Source organism: Misgurnus anguillicaudatus, chromosome 2 (assembly GCF_027580225.2).
Source record: "Misgurnus anguillicaudatus chromosome 2, ASM2758022v2, whole genome shotgun sequence".
NCBI classification, from domain to species: domain Eukaryota; kingdom Metazoa; phylum Chordata; class Actinopteri; order Cypriniformes; family Cobitidae; genus Misgurnus; species Misgurnus anguillicaudatus.
Window position 1 is genome coordinate 41,557,716 of NC_073338.2, and position 20,591 is coordinate 41,578,306.

The 20,591-nt window shown below is 35.4% G+C and overlaps 1 protein-coding gene across 3 annotated transcripts in view; it reads right to left on the reverse strand.

Moving 5' to 3' along the window:
• esyt2a (extended synaptotagmin-like protein 2a) overlaps window positions 1-20,591 on the reverse strand; it is a 41,787-nt gene that overhangs the window by 4,235 nt on the left and 16,961 nt on the right. Inside the window, exons 8-21 of one of the 3 annotated variants that reach the window (XM_055203251.2) lie at window positions 18,260-18,380; window positions 17,970-18,146; window positions 17,695-17,777; window positions 17,516-17,564; window positions 14,768-14,857; window positions 12,380-12,475; window positions 12,104-12,205; window positions 8,091-8,165; window positions 7,422-7,508; window positions 5,062-5,211; window positions 1,742-2,154; window positions 1,434-1,532; window positions 1,219-1,350; window positions 990-1,095 (exon numbers count right to left, since the gene is read on the reverse strand). In XM_055203251.2, coding sequence (XP_055059226.1) covers window positions 990-1,095; window positions 1,219-1,350; window positions 1,434-1,532; window positions 1,742-2,154; window positions 5,062-5,211; window positions 7,422-7,508; window positions 8,091-8,165; window positions 12,104-12,205; window positions 12,380-12,475; window positions 14,768-14,857; window positions 17,516-17,564; window positions 17,695-17,777; window positions 17,970-18,146; window positions 18,260-18,380 — 1,780 coding nt within the window. Of the gene's footprint in view, window positions 1-989; window positions 1,096-1,218; window positions 1,351-1,433; window positions 1,533-1,741; window positions 2,155-5,061; window positions 5,212-7,421; window positions 7,509-8,090; window positions 8,166-10,694; window positions 10,755-12,103; window positions 12,206-12,379; window positions 12,476-14,767; window positions 14,858-17,515; window positions 17,565-17,694; window positions 17,778-17,969; window positions 18,147-18,259; window positions 18,381-20,591 lie in introns of all 3 variants that reach the window. The other 2 variants (XM_055203253.2, XM_055203254.2) reach the window with 2 other exon arrangements.

Below are 20,591 nucleotides of genomic sequence, written 5' to 3' on the forward strand. Positions count from 1 at the left end.
CGCATTTTCAACATTAAAATATGTTATTACCTTAACTAAGAATTGTTGATACATCCCTCTATCATCTGTGTGCGTGCACGTAAGCGCCGGAGCGCGCTGCGACACTTCGATAGCATTTAGCTTAGCCCCATTCATTCAATTGTACCATTCAGAGATAAAGTTAGAAGTGACCAAACACATCAACGTTTTTCCTATTTAAGACGAGTAGTTATACGAGCAAGTCTGGTGGCACAAAACAAAACGCAGCGCTTTTCTAAGCGGATTTAAAAGAGGAACTATATTTTATGGCGTAATAGCACTTTTGGGAGTACTTCGACTCGCCTAAAAAAATGCTCCCCTTCTCACTCTCATAATGGGAGAGGGAGGGTGTTACTGTGCCGATTTGAAGTACTTCCAAAAGTGCTATTACGCCACAAAATATAGCTCCTCCCCCAAATCCGCTCAGAAAAGCGCCACGCTTCATCCCGTACCACCAAACCTGCTCGTATAACTCGTTAAGGTAATAACATATTTCAATATTGAAAATGAGTAGACTATTCCTTTAACATATCATATATATTCAATTTAACTTGACAATCGGCATGTGACACATTTCATGGTAAGCTTAAGGTTTTACATGTATCTACTTGTCAAGCCCATTTCCAATACTTTTTAACCTAAATTAATTTGTTAAAGACTAAATTTTTTTTACTAAAATGAACTTAAACTTGACTAAAACCTTTTTGCGTTTTCATTGACTAAAACCTTTTTGTGTTTTCGTCGACTAAAACTATCATGTTTATAAGTGACTAAAATGTGACTAAAACTAAAAAGCATTTTCGTCCAAAAGACTAAGACTAAAACTAAAAGGGTTTCCAAAAACAACACTGCACGTGAGCACAAACATGAAACTAAACTTTAGATTTTTTATTTCAGTGTCACCTTAGGGGCTCAGTAATGGAGACACGTCATGCATCTTATATAAAGTCTATGGTTGTGAGGCATGTCACCTTTCCCAGCAGCCCTCTGGATTTCGACAAGATTCCTCCTCCATTCTTCACAGCGACGTCTAGAGTTCTTCTGTGTAACTCCACAAGTGACACACTGAATTCAAACCTGCACACACAATATTACGTGAATATATTGGGAAGAGTGATGACACTAGATTTATTTCAGTGCAAGAGCAGAATGCATGAGGTCCAACATAAAAAGAAAGATAAGAGAAAAAAATAGACTAACGTTTGATCGTAGATAGGATTTACAGTTTTCTTCAGTGTGTTTGTTTTTCTACGTCCTGAACGTCGTTTATCAGGCAGCAAATACAAACGGACATATGGATCTGAACCACTTTCAGTAGAAGAGATCAGATTCCTGCAAACACAAATATATATTATATATTTTCTGAATCAGTGAAAACATTCTGATAAATCAAATGTCAACCGTGTTTACTTTACCTGCAGCCGTGCACCACAACAATTAGTTTGTTTCTCTGAGGACTGTGCCTGATAGTAAGCTGAATCTCACCCAACGGAGCAAAACCAGGCGAGGAGCCACTATAAACGCACACACACAAATTAAACATCAGTAATGCTAACATGCAAAACAACAACAAGTCCTAAAATCAAACCATTATACCATAAATAATAGTAAATAGAGAAAAGCAGTGATTCATACTGAGAATAATTCACATCAGCAATTAAGCAAACACTTTTTGCTATGACAAAATGTGCGTACATGACAAATCCCACAGAGCTGTACATACTTATGTAACATTTGTATTGTTCTCTGTAGTTCCAGGGCGGTGCTGGGGTTGGACACATCTGATGCTATGCTGGGTGTTGGCTCTTTACTGTTCAGGTGTAGCTGAGAGCCAGAAATGGCCAGGTTTGATGCGCTCTGCCCTGATTTAGTGAGACGGGCGGGCGAGTCTTCCAGTAGAGCTCTATCTGTCTGTGGTTCCACCCGCGAGGAGGGTGTTGGTGTGGAGGGCACGGTTCTGGGAGTTGGGGTGGGTGGAGATTTGGATGTTTGTGTGGGGGCTGCAACAGAAGGTCGTTGAGTGGAGGAGCTGGGGGCGACGCTGGCGCTCGAGCGACGGACCTGAACCGAGGATGGCTGGGCTGACGGCTGGGATGTTGGCTGATCTGATCCGGTCAAGTTCTCCATACAGAGAATCTTTAATACACATACAAAAAAGTGCTCTGATTATTGTCATTTATTAATTTAATTAATTTCAATATTATGCTTATAATATTAATATTATTAATTATAATCATTTCATTATTATTATTATTATATTTATAAATAGTAATATATGAAGAGTTTGGTTCCAAAACGTTTTTTTTTTTTTTGTGAAAAAAATGAGTTACTGCCAAAATCAGTATTATATCAGGTCAGTATTTAAAAGTAAATTCTTAATTTTACGCAAAATCCAATATCCGCCGTGTTATTCTGTTATCTTTTCTCCCTTTTTTCCCAAAATGCGATAAACGCCACTTCTCCTTTTTTGCAGAATGCAATAAATCTGCTTAACCAATCACAGCGCACCATTCCATACACTGTAAACAACAATGGCGGCATGTTGAATACACACGGAATCCTAGTTTTCCTCATCTACTTTGTACTTCGTGATCAACAAACAAACAGAAGCAAAAAAACACTTTAATGGCATTGATAAACCTGTGATGGTTTTCTGTGACGGGAAAGATTGTAAGTCATCAACATCCAATAACTTACGCAAGAGGCACTCGGGAGACTGGTGCTTGTTCTCCCGACAGCATCTGTGAAGTTTATGTGATTCTAACACTTTGACCCCAGGGGATCTTATGAAAACTTTCAACGAAAATCGAGCAGGACCAAAACATTTTACAGCGGATCACTTTAAAAAATGTTTAGCGACGGCGTCAAGTATAACCGCAGCAATGACAGTGACATTAATATAACAAAGTAAGTGTTTTGATTAATGCCATTAATGTTTATTTTTTATCAGTGTATATCACTGTTCAACTACATGAATATAACATGGCAAAGATGAATGCACATTTATACATTGATTGAATAGATTTATAGCATTTTGAAAAAAAACTTGTCATAGATTTATTGCATTTTGTGGAAAAAATTATTCGTTTTCATAATAAATCTTTGAAAATCAAGTTATGGATTTGATTTTTTTCTGTTTTTATAACCTAAAGATGCTATGTGAAAGTTTGTAACAGAAAATAGTGGTTTTCATCTTGTCACTTTCTTGGTATAGAAAACACATTTTTACCGAAATTTGTCAAAATGGATTTATTGCGTTTTGGAACCAAACTCTTCATATTATAATTTGTGGTTTTTTGGCTTAAAACAAAAAAAAACTTATATTTCGAACTGAACCATCTTTAAGGAGATACTCCAGACGAATATTAAAAAGAACCCATTATTTACTCACCCTGAAGCAATCTGAGATACATAAGTCCATCATCTTTAAAACAAACACACTTGCGAGTTATCTTAGTAAATTTCCTTGCTCTTCCAAGCTTCAAAATGGTAGAAAACAGCGATCAGGGAACAACTTCTGATTTTAAACCCCCCAAAAAGTGCATTAATCCTTCATTGAGGTAATCCACACGGCTCCAATTGACCTATGGCTAAGCCACACCCTCTCCACTTACTCGGATCAACATTCGGAGATATGGCAGCTGTCACCATAGGAGACATTTCTCAGGAGGGAATTTATTATTTTATAGACAGAAAGACTATATATCATCTCAAAGTCACCAAAAGGGCCTTAACTATGCATTAGAGCAGTGATTCTCAAACTTTTTCAGCCCAAGGACCACTTTATCTTCCAATTTTTTTCTGAGGACCACCTAACAGAATCCCACTCTAACACGCCTCCCAAAAAACAACAAAAAATGTTCCCTTTAATGTCCAAAATCACTGAAATTACAGGGATTTTACACATGAAACAAAAACTATTACATTACAAAACTAATAGATCTGTGGATTTTAGCTACTTTCAGTTGACGTTTGATCTTTTCTTTTGACTCCTCTTTGGTTTAGCCACCGATCCGTATTTACGTTATTAAAACAGAATGGCACGAACTGATATCACAGTTTCGCAAGTGCATAAAAAATCTACTTAAATAAGTGACGATTTTGTATAAACACTTGCGTAGTTTAGGTCATCTTTTGGCGGACCACTGGGGGGTCCACACTTTAAGAATTACTGCATTAGAGGGTTATATTAAAGGAAAAGTATGTAGGATTGTGGCCAAAACTGGTACTGCAATCACAAAACTTGTGGCTAAAACTGGTACTGCAATCACACAACTGGTGGCTAATACACAACATGACAATATAAACATCAGTTGAGGGCTGCAACTCCACTTTTTAAATGACAATATCCTGGCCGGACCACTGTTGTCAGTTATATAAGTATTTAAAAATGAAAATGATTTATTAATGTCTAATGACATATCAGGGCCATTTTATGATTAATTGATATAAATACTTACATACTGTTCCTTTAATAATTTTATTGTTAAGAAGGTTGATGAAAAGCTTCAGCTCCAGGCAAAAATTAACAGGTCACAGTGTAAACGCGATAAACCGCATCTCATTGCCATCATGATCAAATTAAATATGTACAGGTCTAAGTTGCATACGTTTTCCAGGACAAGCATTTTTACCACCTTTACCAAAAGTACCTCTCCGTTAGTTTGGTGCTACATTTACATTTATTCATTTACATGTTTACATTTTACATGAATCATTCAGCACAACATTGCTATTACAAATAACGGTTTAAAGTCAGAAGTTGTTCCCTTATCCCTGTTTTCTAATGTTAAAGGATTGGAAAAGCAAGGGCATTTACTAAAAAAACTCCAAATGTGTTCGTCTGAAAGATGATGAACGTTTGTATCGGATTGTTTGAGGGTGAGTAAATCATTGTGGTAATGCTGGTATTTGGCTGTATTGCTTTAAACCACTATGCAACTCAAATAAACACACATAAAAGTATAAATGTACATATACATGCAAAAATACAGGCACAAACTCAAGACAGCTATACTTTATCACATGTTGGTGTGTTTTTACCCTAAGTGCCATTTTAAGCTTTAGTGAAGCACCGGGTCCTGAGTTCTTTAGTGGGAATCTCTCAGTGATCATCATTGTTTCCTCCTGCAGCAGTTTAGACAGAGGAAAAGAGATTGTGCCCATTGAACACTCTCGCTTTTCATCCTTCACCTGCAGACAAACACATAAAACAGCAGACTGTGACTTGTATGGAAAACATCACTGGGTTGTAAGCACATTGTGTAACTTCCAGCCAGCGCACATTGACAAATCTATTTTCTACATAACAAAACACATATGTGAGACCCTGTATGTGAAACCCAGGCTAAAGTCTCAATCTAATAAAGAGAAAGATTGAAATTAATGTATAATCAGTGAAAACGAAAATTCTGACATAAAGGTTATATTTTAACAAAATAAAATATATACATTTAAAAACAAAACGGGCAGTTCTGGTTCTTAATTCTGATTGGATGAAACGTGTTCTAAGCCGTGATAAAATACCCCGGTAACCCCACGGTTCAGACCGCATTACATAAGTATCACTGCGCCACTGTTACTGCGTACTGATTAATAAAAATAAACACCACAGTCTTTAATCATATTTTTAATTTGTCTACAATTGCAAAATTAATGCCGATATCCAGATAAATGTCAATAAATAGCGTTGAGTCATCTCGTCAATAAAGAGACAACGTTGTCTGAGGAGTTTCTAACTTAAATTCATACGTCCGCTATTATTCACTAGATGGCGATCTTACCCAACTTGAACACTGATGCACTCACTCAACACTAAAAACACCGGCTCGGAATCTGATCTCTTACAAAATGTATTCACAAAAATTGAATTATCTCTGCTTTTAGCTGAAAATTTGTGAGGTGATAAGAGAACAAATGAAGGTAGGATGAAACTTTTATTTTTTTTAAAGCGTAACTAAACCCCTGGTCAGAGCCTGACTCCACCCACTGGCAATATTTGAAAAATGCAAGAAAAGTGGGCAGATGCCAATGGAGATAGAGGGGACGAACTAAGCTCGTACCAAGCATGTGGTGAGATCGTAACAAGGGCGTGGTGAGCTTGAACCTGCTTACGTCACGAGTTACTTTTTGGACCCAACATCCAATAGGAAAATTCAACTCCTGTAGCCACCGTTCAACCTGAAGAGGGCAGCACTCAGACGTTTTTACACCATATATTGTAGTATTGAAACACTTTATATCCAAATGTCAAAAAAACTTACTAAAATCAATGAACAGCACTAATAAAGCATCATTCTTACAGATCATTAACTAAAAAAAGTTGGTTAAGGGTTTAGTTACTCTTTAAAACGGAGCGTCTGTTTTTCATTTGATATTTTATGTTTATTTAAATTAGATAATTTTTCTGCAAGGCATTCAACTAAAGCTGAGTGGCAACTTAAAAAAAAACGCTGACGGGGAAAGAGTTAATGTTATGCTTCCACGCATATTTGATTATCATTTCAACAGTTGCACGATATAAATGTTAATGTATATTTTAGATGAATGTTGATTTATAAAAATAAACACCACCACAGTCTTCAATCATATTTTCATTGTGTCTTTGCTGCATCTGTGTTGGTTGGGAACTGCGCCACACTTGATTCTGAGGAACTACTTTGTTTGGCGGAAGAGTAATATTTGTACTAATATAATTACAACTTATTTGTGTTTTATTTTATGAAATCCTGCTAACGTTATGCATATGTAGTAACCGTTTTATAAAAGCAATAAACCCCGCAAAGCAGTGGGGTTACAATGCATTTTATATTAGCTGTTATAAAATGCACTGGTAACCCACTGCTTCTTGGGGCTTATTGCTTTAATAAATCACAGTGTGTATTAAGTATATAGGTAAGAGATGCATTTTATGCTAATCATTTTGCAACATTCAAATTACAATACTGCCTGAGCTACCTGGGGACTCATTTGCTTTGTAAAAAGGTCGCCACCTAAAGGTTTTTGTCATTTAACTTTTTATTGTTTAACATTCACCAATTAGTACATCACTACAATATACAATGGGCTTATGGTTACCAGCCCAGGGGCCTCATTTATAAAACTTGCCTACTCACAAAACGGGGCTGAAAATGTACGTACGCCAGTTCCCACGCAAAGGTTGTGATCTTTAAAAAACAACTTGACGGGAGAATGGCCATGCAAGGTGGGATCTGAGGACGATTCATAAAGGGAACAATTGCTTTGTTTTCTCAGTCTTAACATTTTTGGCGTATGTAATTTTTGGCTTTTGTGCATACGTAGACTTTTAGTAAGGATCCTAGGCACAGTTTTATAAATGAGACCCCAGATCTTTAACAACTAGGTTACAAATCCTCCCCCATGTATTTAAGGTTATGCTCTACCTCTACTTCAAGATCCTGAGACTTTGGATTGTGGATCAGGAATGTGTGCGCCTCTTCCCACACCGGCTCAGTGGTTTTAAATCGTGTCTGTAATGAGAGTGAATGTAAATTATTTTACAATTTCATATTTATCACAGTCAAAAAACAATTATTTTCCCATTTTATAAAGCCACTGTGATGTTTTACTCAAGCAAACTTATGAAGTCAGTGTGTAGCACACCAAAGACTAAAAAACAAGTCATGCATTTAATTTTAGGGAATAGCATTACAACGTGCTACTATAGTGCTGTACATTCACAAACCACTTTTCCTAGGTATATGGAGAAACAGTGATGTTATTTAAAAGAATTAAACTGATTTTTTAACACATATGCTTCATAAAATATCTTCTTTCTTAATATTATCTTAAAAGATTTCTGTCACTTAAAAAACATTAATCTGTTGAGCTACAAGTCTACTGCACGTTAGCGCTGGAATAAAGTAAAAACCACCTGTCACTTTTATCTGTGACCTAATTGACAGTAAATTTATTCTGCAGTTCCTAAATCATAGTCTTTCATACAAAACCATTTACATAAACACTTTTTAATATATAAATTTGCCCCTGTAGGAACAACACAGTCTTGCAATTTCTACTAAAGCAACATTTGTAAAGAATAACCAATATACCTTGCTCTCAAAGGATTTGTGTCCCACAGTTAACTGGACAAATGGACAGGGTTCACTGGTCACTTTCTTTCCAGTCTGAAAAAAAGAATACAAAACATTTATTAACATTTCTTCCACATTCAAACACATTTTAATAGCAGAGTCAACCTCAAACACACACTTGCTTAAGCAAAGAATACTTTAATTAAACACAATTAAACCAAATCTGTAAAAACTGTAAATTATGTAAAACTGTAAATAATAAATTATAAAAAATAAATTAAAAAATAAATTATGCTTACTCCTAACTATTAAAGGGATGATTCACCCAAAAATGAAAATTCTGTCATCATTCATGCACCCTCATGTTGCCCTAAACCTGTATGAGTTTGACTTCCATAGTAGGAAAAAAGTACTATGGAAGTTAATAAGGTACTTATGTGGATACATCAAATAATGAAAATATCTGAATAATGAAACTCACACAGGTTCATAGCAACATAAGAGCTAGTAAATGACAGAATTTTCCTTTTTGGGTGAACTGTCCCTTTAAGAAGGTCAATAGACAGAATCTATCATTTATCTAATTGTTTAATTTATCACACATGGCCATCTAAAAACATAAACCTTGTTACTCTTGTTATTTTTTCTGGCATAAAATATTATGCCTCAAAGAATGATTCAGAAAACGTAAAATAACAAACCTTTTGACTGATTAATCATTCTTATTCGTGCTTTACCATACTTTTTTTTTTTTTTTTGAAGATCAACCCTTGTTTTTTTTGTAAAGAAAATGCTTTAATTTGAAAAAACTTTTCATAAGTCAAAGTTTGGTTCCCCACATGCTTTAAACTAAAGGATTAGTCAATTTTCTTAAAAGAAAAATCCAGATAATCTACTCACCACCACCATGTCATCCAAAATGTTGATGTCTTTCTTTGTTCAGTCAAGAAGAAATTATGTTTTTTGAGGAAAACATTGCAGGAATTTTCTACTTTTAATGGACTTTAATAGAGCCCAACATGTAATACTTAACTCAACACTTAACAGTTTTTTCAACGGAGTTTCAAAGGTCCACAAACGATCCCAAACGAGGCACAAGGGTCCCATCCAGCAAAACGACCGTCACCCTTGACAAAAAAAACAAAAATATGCACTTTTAAACCACAACTCTTCGTCTAGGTCCGCTCCAGCGCGACCTAACGCAAATGCGCAGTGACGTAGAGAGGTCACGTGTTACATATATAAAACACACATTTGCGGACCATTTTAAACAATAAACTGACACAAAGACATTAATTAGTATCAGTTGACATACAACAACGTAGGAACGGTCCTCTTTCAACGCACTTGTAAACACTGGGGCAGAGTTTCGCGTTTGTCCTCTGTTACCTCTTGACGTCATGACATATTGCGTTGGGTCAGCTGGCGCATCACGACCGGATCTACATGACGAGAAGTTGTGCTTTAAAAGTGTATATTTGTTATTTTTGTTGTCAAAAATGACAATCGTTTTGCTGGATGGGACCCTTGTGCCTCGTTTGGGATTGTTTATAGTCCTTTGAAACTCTGTTGAAAAAAACATCAAGTCCATTAAAATCAGAAAAATCCTGCAATGCTTTCCCCAAAAAACACAATCTCCTCTCGACCGAACCAAGAAAGACATCAACACCCTGGATGACATGGTGGTGAGTAAATTATCTAGATTTTTCTTTTAAGAAAATGGACCAATCCTTTAATACTTTTCCTATGGCATTCAGTACTATAAATCAGTGGTTCTCAAACTGGGGGCCCCGCGAGATGGTGCCGGGGGGCCCCAGTTTTATGAAATTTTATAAAATACATTAATTTAAGGCTACTCACCAACAACACTACTTTGTATAATTGATGATTTGTTTAATTAAAATGTAAGTTTTAGAAAAAATTTTTGTCATAAATTTCCTTTGGGGGGCCGCGAAGGAATGCACCATACACAAGGGGGGCCGCCGGCTGAAAAAGTTTGAGAACCACTGCTATAAATAACCTGCAGTCCATCTGGATTTAATAAAAATTAAACTGTCCATCTCATTGTGAAAACACATAGTCTATAAATATTTCATTAACAGCAGAAGTCTGCTTTACTGTAAACGAATGTAGTTTATAAGATTGCTTCAGTCCAGGTGAACTTCTTTATGTGTATTTGGTGCCACCTAGTACTGCATTTGCTGCGGGTGCACAGTATGATTGACAAGTAATCATCTAGTCTAGAGCACGAATATAAGACGACATCGTTTATCAAAAGGCATTTTTGTGAAAATAAATATCGTCTTATATTCGGGACAATACGGTATTCTTGAAACAAAAGGAAAGTCATGTCACCTTCTGAATGTCTTTACTACAAATGTGTCCATTTTTAGGACATTCAACATTAGGTATATTTGTTAGATTCAAGCATGCTAGTTGTGCAAATGCTTTTAAACAATTCATTGCATCTAAAATGTAACCCTCTGACCTCAGGTAGTCAGAAATAAAAAGACACAAATTAATGCATGTCTGCATGCGATTAATCAAAGCAGATAGACAGCATACATGCATATACCTGATTCACTTACAATCATCCAGCACTAAGAAAACTGGTTGTGTTACCTTTATCCCTTTATTTGCTTTCTTCTTCGGACCTGCACAGTTGAACTCTAAAGGATTGCGCTTATTTCCCCAGGCAGAAAAGGACGAGACACGTACATGAAAGCACACACACACAAACACACACAAACACAGGCAGGATTATTAGAAGCATGGCATGCAAAGTTAAATTCAAAATTACACAAAAAATACACAGACATTACACACACACATGAATGATGGCACAGAATTACATGCATGGTTAATTTGATTACATGAGAAAGGAAAGAGTCTGTTTTTATTTGTATGACTGCTAAACCCTTAACTGGTAAAACAAGCTTAGCCAACAGCAGATCGTATATATTTACATTATATAGATTTACATTTATTTGCATTTGTCAAGTGGTGTCATGGATGGTGAAGGAAAAGTGAAGCACAAAGATGAAAGAGAAATAAAGACAAAGCAATCCAAAGAGAATCAACCCACACTTCACTGAAATGAAACTGCAACAAATCTTATTGCAGAAATGCGTCACACCAGCTCATGGCCTGAATCTACTTTTACCCTCCAAAGTCAGATAAACAGATATTAATAAGATGATCCAGTTAGTATTATACAACACTTCTGGTTCGTCTCTAAAATAAAAGCTTAACAATACAGAACTGTTGTATTAAAGCAATATCACGCTTGTATTTATACTGTTATATTATATATCACTGATGTGTGTGTTATTTAATACAACAGCACCGTGATATTGTGCAGTTATGTATTTCATACAGTGAAGTGCCAAGTGTGACCCATTTCATTTAACATGCACCCAAGAAATGGGTGACACTCTTCTACACCCGAGACCGAAACTAGACCCGACCAAACGGCCCCACCCACATCTGTCTCACTGCAGTAGATGTCTTAAAGCCCCACCCATTTCCCACACCTATGTCACAGCTGGAATGACAAGATTGTACTTGTACACCTGTTTATTAAGAATGAGATTATGATGTAATCAGTGAAGCTATATTAACACATTAACATCTTTTTATTTAAATAATTTAGGTTAATATTGAAAAAATACTGTGGTCATCTTTTAAATTTTTATTTTGTCCAATTACATCCTTTCTGATATCGGCTATAAAGTTTGACTACTCGTCGTATTCTGTGTGAATATAGACAAAGATTTCCCTAGACTGCATCTCCTGATCATTATTCAATTACCCTGTTCATAAAACCTTTCCAAAAAACGGTCATTAACATTTATATCATATGCAAAATGTATCTCATTAATAAACCTTAGCACATAAAAAAGATCAACCAAATAAAGAAAGCAACACTCCCAGCATTAAATACTTAACAGGAAGATTTCACATGAAACTTTCATGCATAGCAGCAGTAAAAATACTAGCTGAAAAAATAAAAGGCTTGCAACGTGACTCACAAACATTGTCCTGTAGAGGGCAGCGGTGTTCTCACAAAACACCAGCCCAGCAGAGCGGCACTCTCTCAGACACCCATTGCCCACGCGCCCCTCAAAAATGCTCTTGACCCAGAGCGACAGGAAACCAGAGCAGGTGAACAGAAAGAAACAGCATGAAGAAAGAAAAGCCCAAACAAGTACAGAAGCGATATCAGATAAAAGAAAGGGTGAAACAGAAATAAGGAAAACAAGAAATGCATTGTGTATGTTTATGTGCACGTGTATGCGTGTGCTCACTGGCAGGTTTTTGGCTGAGTCCAGGTGCACCAGCAGTAGAGCTGATGACAGCCCATCATTGGCCTGGCCTTTGTCTGCTTTAACGCTGCTCAAAACCTGAAATACAAATCGTAAATCATTTATAAGTGCTGATATGAATCTACACCGTGGTATTATTTCACACACTAAAGTGATGTTTAGGGTCCTGGTAAGTCTTGATTAACTTCATTTAGGGTTATTATGAATCCAGTACATGTTAAAGGGATAGTTCACACCAAAAATGGAAATTCTGTTATAATTTACTCTATTTATAATGTTTTTTTGTTCTGCTGAACACAATGCAAGATATTTGGAATCAAGCAGGAGCCATAAAAATACTATGGAAGTCCAAAACTGTTTGGTTCCAAACATTGCTTAAAATATGTTCATAAGGGTTATCTTAACCCCTCATAAGCCCCTATTTTCCTGTATATGTTACACTGTAAAAAATATTTGCTGCCTTAAAATTTTTTGTTGAATCAACTTGGATTTACAAGTCATTTCAACTTACTATTATTTATATTGAATAGAGATGAGTTGTTATAACTACAGATGAGTTGTTATAACTTATAAAATTAAGTTGACTTTTCTCAACTATATTTTATAAGTTGTGACAGCTCACCTTTGTTGACATGACTTGTAAATCTGAGTTGATTTAACAAAAAAATTTAAGGCAGCAAAGTTTTTTTACAGTGTAGAGTTCCCTGGGGGTAAAAATGACCCCAGAAATAAAAAGGGTGATTACAAAAAATATATACATTTTTAATTATATAAATAATATTTTTTTTGTTTACTTTCCATCTATACATTAATGCTGTGTTTTGGGAGATATGAAGTACTTTTGTACCTGTTTACCACTCAATTGCTCAACTACACCATTAGCTTGCCTATAAAATATCAAATTTTTATAAAAAAAATCACATAAATTATTATCTAAATTTGATTTTAATTGTTTTTAGATATTGATCTAGATGTTAAGTGTTGAATTCGGCCATTTGGTGTTTAGAAAAAAACTTTTTATGGTTACAGTTTAGGAAATAAATCATTTTGACCAGCAGATGCCCATAGAGACCAATTCATTTTACTGGATGTGGCCAACTGCTCAACATCAATACTTAAGTGAAACATTTTGTGAATTTATGTTTAAATTAACATTAGAAAGGACATAAAAAATAAAAATAATTTCAAATAGTATAATTTTTTGTAGTTTTTGATGCATTTTGAAATGTCTGTTTTTACAAAATGCCACAGAAATTTGACTAAATGTAAGGGTGTTTGTCTGTGTGTGTGTGTCCGTGTGTGTGTTTGTGTGTGTGTGTGTGTGTGTGTGTGTGATTGAGCATGTCTTTTCTATATTGCATTTTTGCTCTAGTACCAGACCTACCTTTCTGTGTCAACATTTTCAGATTTATTCTGGATGCATTGATTTTATTTGATGAATGATTTTTTTGCATTTCCCATTGATTTCAATTGGGGTCATTTTTACCCCCCAAAGGGCCTCTTTTGGTGAATTCTTTTACATCTCTTTAGAACGACCGAATCAGAACCAGTTTTTTTATATGAATCTTGACAGATAATCTGGAAAAGTCACAAAATCTTATTCCACTGAGATGAAGGGAACCATGTTTTTTAACTAAATAAAATAAAAACTAAATAAAATATATAAAATATATTTGAATATATGAACCCTAATAAGTCCCTTGGGGTCAATCTTACCCCCAATGGACTTATTAGGGTTAATATATTCAAATTCATACAGGTTTGAAACAACATGAGGGTAAGTAAATGATTAATTCATTTTCATTTTTGGGTGAACTGTCCCTTTAATCTCCATCTGTGGTTTTTTGCTAATAATCTCATATTTAGAGTAAAGATGGAAGTCTATAGGGCAAGAAATTGTATTTTTGGTGTTAAAATTGTATTTTTGGTTTCAAGAATGTAGTTATTTGAGCAGTAAGTCCACAATGTCCCTTTTGGCAGTCAAATTACTTTTCTGGTTTTGTTATTGCTGTAATTCACTGGGTGGAGTTTGTTTCATGTAAACAGTATTTAGTAAATATCCATATCCCTTTTTGGTATCCTTGCACAGAGGTTGCCAGCTTTACTTGGCCATGGCAGGAATTAAAAGCATGCATTTGAGACAAGGTTAATATTAATTTTAACACACTAATCTCATGGTGACAGACAATGCTCTGGCCTTGCTGCTATACTTCTAATAATACGCATTTGAAATGTTTATTCTAGCGGCATGTAACCACAAAGACTTCCTCTGTTAACACGCCCGTAAGCTTGCATCAAATTCAGTATTAAACCTAATATTCATTTAGGAACAGAAGTTTTCTAAAACAGATGCATGTGTGTGTATGTTACCTCATCAAGTTTATCGGGTGTAGAGAGAAGAGAAAGCCATTGTAATTTTAGATGAAGTTTTCCTGTAGAGACATCATCAAGCACAAACCACTACACACAAACACAGACACACCCAAAGGCACATAAACACAAGAAGTGGATTTGTTAAAGAAAACATGTTGATTTGACACACATAACTTTATGAGAACACTTTGCTGGGCACTTTCTGTACAAACTTTAAATATTTCTGAAAGCATGCATGGTTACACAAAATCTATATTGTTATGCTTTATAGAAACATAAGCAGTAATACTTTACAATAAGGTTGCATTTGTTAACATTAGTAATAATGTATTAGCTAACATGAACTAACACTGAACAGTATTGTTTTTTTTATGTTTTACACAAACGTTACCAAACACATTATAAATGTTATAAATGTATTGCTGAAACACGTTACAAAGACTGTGAACTATGTAGTACTAAATAGGGGAGTAACACCGTTTTTCCACATTTTTGTGTTCAGGATTATTTACAAAATCTCAAGCATCCAGTCAGGTTGAAAGTTGAGACAGCAGCTTTCCCATGAATGGGCATGGTTTCAGCGCTGACACCGGACACCCCCAGCATTTGAAAACAGGGAATTCTGCCTATTTTTCCAAGATTTATTTTATTAACTTGCGGTTTTTTTAAGCATTCAAATTTGGATGGGTGGTTAATATCACACTATTCTGTGGTGTGACAAACTGAGAACACATTTAATATCGGTCTTTACACGGACTTTAATGTTAGTTATTGTCAACATAATCATTCATGTTAGTTCATTGTGTATCACCTAATGTTATTACATGGCTCGTTGTAATGGTTGATTCTGATTGGCCAATCACGACATTTGCATGTTTGTTATTCCACTATAACAACCACTCGAAACTAATAACACATGGTAACCCGGATGATGCAAATCCTTTTGACAGGTACAGTTTAATATTATACAAAATTAAAATTTAACAGTGTTGGGGTAATGCATTACAAGTAACACGCATTACGTAATAATATTACTTTTCAGAAGTAACGAGTAAAGTAACGCATTACTTTATAAATGTACACATTAATTTTTTAGTTACTTTTTGAAAAAAGTAATGCGAGTTACTTTTCAGTTTAATAAATTCAATTTAAAAATATATAATGTATTGAATTAAACTGAATATATTATCTTAGAATTACGCACTCTGTGTGCCTAAGCGGGAACAGTTTGAGTCAGAAATGGAGATGGCAGGCCAGAGCTTGACATTTTTGTGATCATAAAAAAACACCTGCAAGGCCTGAAAGAGATCAAGCCTCAGCCAAGTAAGAAAAAGTAATGCAAAAGTAACTTAAAAGTAACGTAAGCATTACTTTCCATGAAAAGTAACTAAGTAACGCAATTAGTTACTTTTTTGGGGAGTAACTTAATATTGTAATGCATTACTTTTAAAAGTAACTTTCCCCAACACTGAAATAAAATATGTCTTTTAGTAACATATATGACATTATATTTACAAATGATTAAAGTAAATAGTGTGTTTGTGACATACTGTATGAACGTCTTGTCTTAACTTAAAGCCGAAAGTAAACAGGTTTTCCTCGCGGAAGGTCTGCTTTCGTTAAAAATTTGCAAATAAGATATTTCAAATCAATAATTACCTTACTTAGGAGGCAAATAGCCATGTAATAAGCGGGATAATGTACAGGCCGGTTGTTATCGCAAAATATTTCAACCGACTGCCTGTAAATCGTCCCTTACGTAACACAGTTACAACTTTTGATTTTCAAAATGTTAGTAAATGCTAAAATTACCATGAACTTAGATGAATAAATTCTTCAGAAGCAGTGTTGGGGGTAACGCATTACAAGTAACGTGCATTACGTAATAATATGACTTTTCTGAATAACGCGTAAAGTAACGCATTACTTTGTAAATGTAGTTTACACATAAATATTTGAGTTACTTTTAAAAAAAATAATGTGAGTTACTTTTCAGTTTAATTAATTCAATTTAAGTAAGGAATAATTGACGATGGGCCATTGAATTATAAGAAAATAATGCAAACCAAGGTGGCAATTCTGCACGACGCGGTTACACCGCAGGTGTGCATTATTTTCAAATAATTCAAAGGACCGTAGTCAATTATTCCGCTTATACCACGGTTACCACAAACATTGCTCTGGTGCCTATTTTTAAGACATTTGACAAGTTAGGTGTGCGGTATACAGAAAAATAATCAACACCCATAGAACATTTCTCAGCCAATCAGAATGCAGCATTCAACAGACCCGTGGTATAAAAATAAAATAATGTACTGAATTAAACTGAATATATTATTGTAGAATTACGCCTGAGCGGGAACAGTTTGGGTCAGAAATGGAGATGGCAGGCCAGAGCTTAACATTTTTGCGATCATAAAAAACACCTGCAAGGACGGAAAAAGATCAAGCCTCAGCCAAGTAAGAAAAAGTAATGCAAAAGTAACTTAAGTAACGTAAGCATTACTTTCCATGAAAAGTAACTAAGTAATGCAATTAGTTACTTTTTTAGGGAGTAACTTAATATTGTAATGCATTACTTTTGAAAAGTAACTTTTCCCAACATTTTTCAGAAGCATTGTTTGTTGAACTACACAAATAAGACCTTATTGTAAAGTATTACCGCATCATCTCTGCTAAAAACTATTTTAGTTCAAAGCAAAGATTAACAGATGACCAGAATGAGACCAGAAATGCTTTTTGTACCTCATCTACTTTCTGCTCCTTCTCCAGTTCATCAATTTTGATGGTAATGCTAAATACAACAGGAGGAGAAATCAAATGTTTCAAACACACACAGAGACATTTAAAAGATTTTTGAATGCTGAACGTCATCTGATGTTTGGTGTGAAAAATCAATGAGGTTGATTAATCACAGCTATTACCTTCCCAGAAAATCATCCTTATCTGGATCCTCATCATACAGCTCGATATCCAAATTCTGGTCTGGTTGATCGTACACAAATGCCTAAACATAAATACATATAGTTACTTGCAATTACTATAAATAAACCCCATCTAATTTTACATTTTTTATAGTTATTTACTTTATTTATTAACATTGTTTTAACCCCAAAGAATGTTCCAAAAAAAAAGTTTGTATGATTTAGTTCACTACTTGGATAACTAAAAATAACTAAATATGTACACACACTCTTACCTCATATACTTCATTCCATTTCGGGTTTACTGTCTCCTTGATGACTTTAGACCTAAAGAGCTGGTTACCCAACTGAATGACGCCGTATGGATCTGACTTTCCTTTTATCAAACCACCCAGAAACTTGTCTTTCCCTAACAGGTCCTGTGCCTCCAGGAAGTGGATCCGCAAAACAGCCTATGCCAAATACATACATATATTATAAGACAGAAAGATTGTGTGTCCATGTGTATATGAGTTTGCTAGTGAGTGTGTATGTACTGATTTGTGAGTGTGTGTGTGTGTTGTACCTTGGGCATTGGGAATCGAAGTTTATCAATGTGTGCTTTATCTATGAGGGGAATGTTGAGTTTGTTCGGTAACACCAGGTAACTGTAGATGATATCCTGGATAATGCCGTCAGACAGACCACTAAGCGAGAGAGAGCGAGAGATATCATTAAGTGTTGATGATGATGTCAAATAAATATTTAAAAGTTAAATTAATAAGAAATTCCATATATTTGCCATTAAGAACTTCACACAGCTTCTAAAATGTCACCATAAGTCATGAAAAAGTGTTATATGCCTTTATTTTAAAGGACACCTATCATGCAAAATACACTTTAACAAGGTGTTTGGACATAAACATTTGTGTGGGCCTACTTTTAATCCCCATTAAACCAAAGCAGGTTCATTAGACGTTTTAATTCTCTTGTTAATGTAATGTCACACTGATAAAGCCCCGCCCACAGCCACTGACTGACAGTTCTGCATTACCATAGTCTCGTGTAACTACTCATGTAACAGTCTTTAAATAAGAAAAACATTGAAGTGTTTGGTGGCTTCTAATTTCATCCCTGTTTGGATCCTAAGGAATTAAAGGCGGAGTCCACGATGTTTGAAAAACGCATTGGAAAAGGAGACGGGCCGACTACCAAAACACACTTATAGCCAATGAAATCAAATCAAATGCCGGGTTGCGTATGTGTGGGGCGGGTCTATCAACAGAAGGTCCAGATTCTATTGGGGTAGGGGCGTGTTTGTTTAGGTGATTTCAAATATCAACATTGGCTTTCAAACGTCATGGACTCCGCCTTTAATGGGGCTAAGCCAGTGCTTCTCAATTATTTTCTGTCACGCCACCTCCCCCCACCCCCCCTAGGAAGAAGTAAACATTTCTCGCCCCCCCCAACTCTCCACCGCGACTGTAAATAGTATAATTTATCTATAAAATGACACATCTGCAAAACATTGTATCCTTATTAACATTAAAGAAAACACAAAAAATAAATATCGATCAACTTACAGCAAAGAATAACTTTATTAACATTGTTTTTTAGTCTGTAACAGAAAAGACTTAAAATGCATCAATTTGCCTGAAAAAAAATCAATGCTTGTTTAAAGTGTAATATTTTTTGACCGTTTGATACTGAAAAATTTAATTAACTATAATCAATAAATAATAATAAAAACGCAAGCGCCTTATCAGCGTGATTGGGGTGTAATGTCTTTAAGTGACAGTGCAAAAAAATCACTTCCTGAAAAAGTATTTTCCCCAGGGTCTCGCGCGCCCCCCCTGGTGTCGCTTCGAGCCCCCCCTTGGGGTCCCGCCCCACTATTTGAGAAGAACACATTCACAACGCGCTGTCCAAAAATTAAGTGAACGCATTGAAAAAAGATAGGTAAGAATTAATTTGTCTAAGTTGAGGTGAGAACATAGTAAAATATTAAAAACTGTGTTGTTTTCCTTTAAGAAGACTTGGACTAAGTACTTCAATAATTTTGCCAAGTGACGCCTGACATTCATCATTCAATTTTCATTGACATACACAAAAGCCTGAATAATTTTTGTTAAGTTTTAAATGATGATGGTGAGTGTATGATAACATGATTTTTTTGGGGGGGGCACCAATTCTTTAAAATGTCAACTTTAAAGATTTGCACTCAGATTGGCACACTTTCTATACACCTACACTTTCCCACGTCTCTTTTTTTATGTCTCCAATAAACACACACATTATCAGGCCTGTTTTCCTCACAAGTGCCAACAAGTTTACACAATAATTCTCTCTTTCCCTTCATCTCATTTTCTATTTAAACCAGTTATGTACATCTTGTTTTGTTTTTGTAATCATAGTTAATAAAACGTTCTTAAGCAGATATTGTTCACAGATGAAATAAATGATTCAGCTCTGAAGTCTGAACATTAAAGAACATGCAATGCAATGCAATTCTTTTCTTTCTTTGTGTGTGTGTGTGTGTGTGTGTGTGTGTGTGTGTTTGTAACAAAGCACAAATCTCATTCTGCACGCCTAAACCACAACACCAGCTCCACCTAGGAATATGACTATAAAAGGAGAGAGAGAGAGAGAGAGAGAGAGAGAGAGAGAGAGAGAGAGAGAGAGAGAGAGAGAGAGAGAGAGAGAGAGAGAGAGAGAGAGAGAGAGAGAGAGAGAGCGAGAGAGAGGACATTAAACAGAGGTATAAAAACTCCTCTTTGGAAATGTCACACACATTAGAGGTTGGTAGGAATACCCTTGAGATCAGAGGTATTCAACCTTTTCAGGCCAAGGACCCCTTAAGGGATAGAAAGGAAAAGCAGGGACCCCCAGTACATGTTTAAGACTGGATTTACATACAT